This window comes from Pelodiscus sinensis, chromosome 3 (genome assembly GCF_052426305.1).
Source record: "Pelodiscus sinensis isolate ZL-2025 chromosome 3, ASM5242630v1, whole genome shotgun sequence".
Lineage (NCBI taxonomy): Eukaryota > Metazoa > Chordata > Testudines > Trionychidae > Pelodiscus > Pelodiscus sinensis.
The window spans coordinates 183,265,019-183,267,318 of record NC_143054.1 but is presented as its reverse complement, the minus strand read 5'-3'; the positions used below and the strand labels follow the sequence as shown (position 1 = coordinate 183,267,318).

Sequence of the window (2,300 nt, the reverse complement as noted above, 5' to 3'; positions counted from 1 at the left end):
CCTCGTTTCACGAGGAAGAACGCCTTTTTCGAGGGAGATCCGTCGAAAGAACGTGAGTCTGGACGGGGGGAGCCCTTTCTTTTGAAATTATTGGCCTCCAGGAACAAGCCCTGGTGGACAATCTGGGCCATGGGTTGCACGTCTGTGGTTCCTAGCTGCAGCCATTCCTTAAAGGGACAGGCGCACCCTCACAGCCACTTGTTGCAGAGAAGGAGCCAGAGCACACGGCGACCTTGCTGCAGCATGTCACAGCCCCAAGAGCGTCCTGGCCCTTCCACCGAGCCTTCTGGGGACCCAGCCAAGGGCTCCAAGCGCCGGGCACCATCCTGGTCCGGCGCAGAGATAAAGAGCCTGCTGGAGCTGTGGGGAGAGGAGGAGGCCTTACAGGCCCTCAAAAGCCGGCGGCGAAACGCCGACATTTATGGACACATGGCTGAAGCCCTGGCCCAGAAGGGCCACTACCCCCGCACCCAGGACCAGGTGCGCTCCAAAGTGAAGGAGCTGCGGCAGGGCTACGCCAAAGCCAGGGAGGAGAGCTCCCGTTCTGGGGCAGCCCCCCACTACTGCCCCTACTACTCAGAGCTGGACCAGATCCTGGGTGGCAGTGCAGAAGCACGCACACCTCGGAGGTTCGTGCAGTCCGGACTGGCAGACCCGGTGGTGGACGCTCCAGAGCGGGAGCTACAGCAGTCTGGAGACGGGGACATGGGCCCAGAGGAGGAGGACACCGAGGAGACGGCGACCCTCACCCTGGAGCCAGTCACCCAGACCTCTGAGGCCTCCCAGGCGTCATCTGGCGCGGGAGAGGAAGCAGCAGGTGAGTACAGTGAGTTTGTGTCACACCCGGGGGGGGGGAGGTAGGTGGGTGGGTGCACAGTGGGTGATGCACAAGGGAAACCTGTCATGCTCAGGCTGATGCCCAGGTCACTCACACACACACACACACACACACACACACACACACACACAGTGTGACCTTCAGAATGTCTGCTTCCCCTGTCTCAAGGGAGAGGGCATGCCCTTTTGGACAGCTGTTGCACACATGACTGATTGTGATAGAAATGTAGCTGTGTTACTCTGATCTGAGGAAGTGGGTCTGGCCCTGGAAAGCTCATCCCCTAATAAACCATCCTGTTAGTATTGTAAGTGCTACAGAGTCCAGTTTATAGGACTGATTGTGTCTTCTTCTTTTCCTCCACAGCCGGACCAGCCGTGGAAGAGGGCCGCAGCACCCCAGCCCCACCTCCATCTCCATCTCCACCTCGGAGACATGGGAGCCGCAGACACAGGCGTGTCTACGCCGACATCCTCCGGCAGCACGTCGAGGCTGTGCAGGAGCAGAACGCCATCCTGCTACAGAGGGCGGAGGCAGAGGAGCGGTGGCGTGATCGGCTCATGAATGAGCTGGTCCTGCAGCGCACGGTGCTGTACGCCACCCTGAGGGAGGTCAGCGGCTTGCCTGCTGCTGTGCCTGGTCCTGCTCCTCCAGCACCCCATGACCCCACCCCACCAAACCCCCCTTCCACAACAGCAGCCCTTTCCCCCCCTTGGACCTCCCTCTCTCCCAGCCCCCCCAGCTCCCCAGCCCCTCTCTCCCCCTGGCCCTCCTCTCCCCCAGGCTTCCACGTCCCAAGAGCCCCCCAGCAGCCAGCCAACCGACAGGTGCATCACCCGATCCCGTAGCCGGGGAGCACCCCAAACACGAGGCCCAGCCAGGAAAGGGAAATCTGCCAAGCCCCGTTCAACCTGATCCCCTTCCCCCCTCCAGGTTTCCAGTCCCCTTCCCCCCTCCAGGTTTCCAGTCCCCTTCCCCCCTCCAGGTTTCAATCACCCCCATCACCCCAGTTAAAGCACAAACAAAGGGTTAAAGGAACTGTTTGTTTATTGTATGTAGTTTGGCAACAACAAAAATGAAAAAAAATTTTGTTATGTTTGCCACATTGTTTGATAATATGTACAAAATTATAAATAAGTAAAGAGAACATTTTATTTTGAAACACACCCTGGTGTAAGTGATGTGTCCAAACTGGGTCAGGAGATGGGTTGTGGAGGGAAGCTTCTATTGGGGACCAGGGCCCAGTCCCCAGGCAGAAGCCCCTCAGTGCACTCAGTGGCCTCCACTGGAGAATTGGTCCCGGAGGGCCTCCCGGATGCCAACTGCAGACCGGTGAGCCTGGCGGATGGCAGCTGTCCAGGGCTGGGCAAAGAGCCTCTCCTGGGCATCAGCAGCTCTCCCCCACCCTGGTAGGAAGGCCTCCCCTTTCCTCTCCACGAGGTTATGGAGGACGCAACACGCGGCC

The 2,300-nt window shown here is 59.3% G+C and overlaps 1 protein-coding gene across 1 annotated transcript; it reads left to right on the top strand.

Moving 5' to 3' along the window:
- The first annotated feature begins 631 nt into the window (after positions 1–631).
- LOC149525197 (uncharacterized) lies at positions 632–2,037 on the top strand. The gene is made up of 2 exons (XM_089777526.1): positions 632–817; positions 1,202–2,037. Exons 1-2 carry the CDS (start codon positions 706–708, stop codon positions 1,681–1,683), a joined length of 594 nt encoding a protein of 197 aa, XP_089633652.1. The 5' UTR covers positions 632–705; the 3' UTR covers positions 1,684–2,037.
- Positions 2,038–2,300: the final 263 nt, after the last annotated feature.

Bases quoted from the DNA above. Each gene is read 5' to 3' on its own strand.
- LOC149525197 (XM_089777526.1), top strand. From the start codon at position 706: ATGGGCCCAGAGGAGGAGGACACCGAGGAGACGGCGACCCTCACCCTG. The intron at 818-1,201 runs GTGAGTACAGTG...TTTCCTCCACAG, and splicing joins CGCGGGAGAGGAAGCAGCAG to CCGGACCAGCCGTGGAAGAG.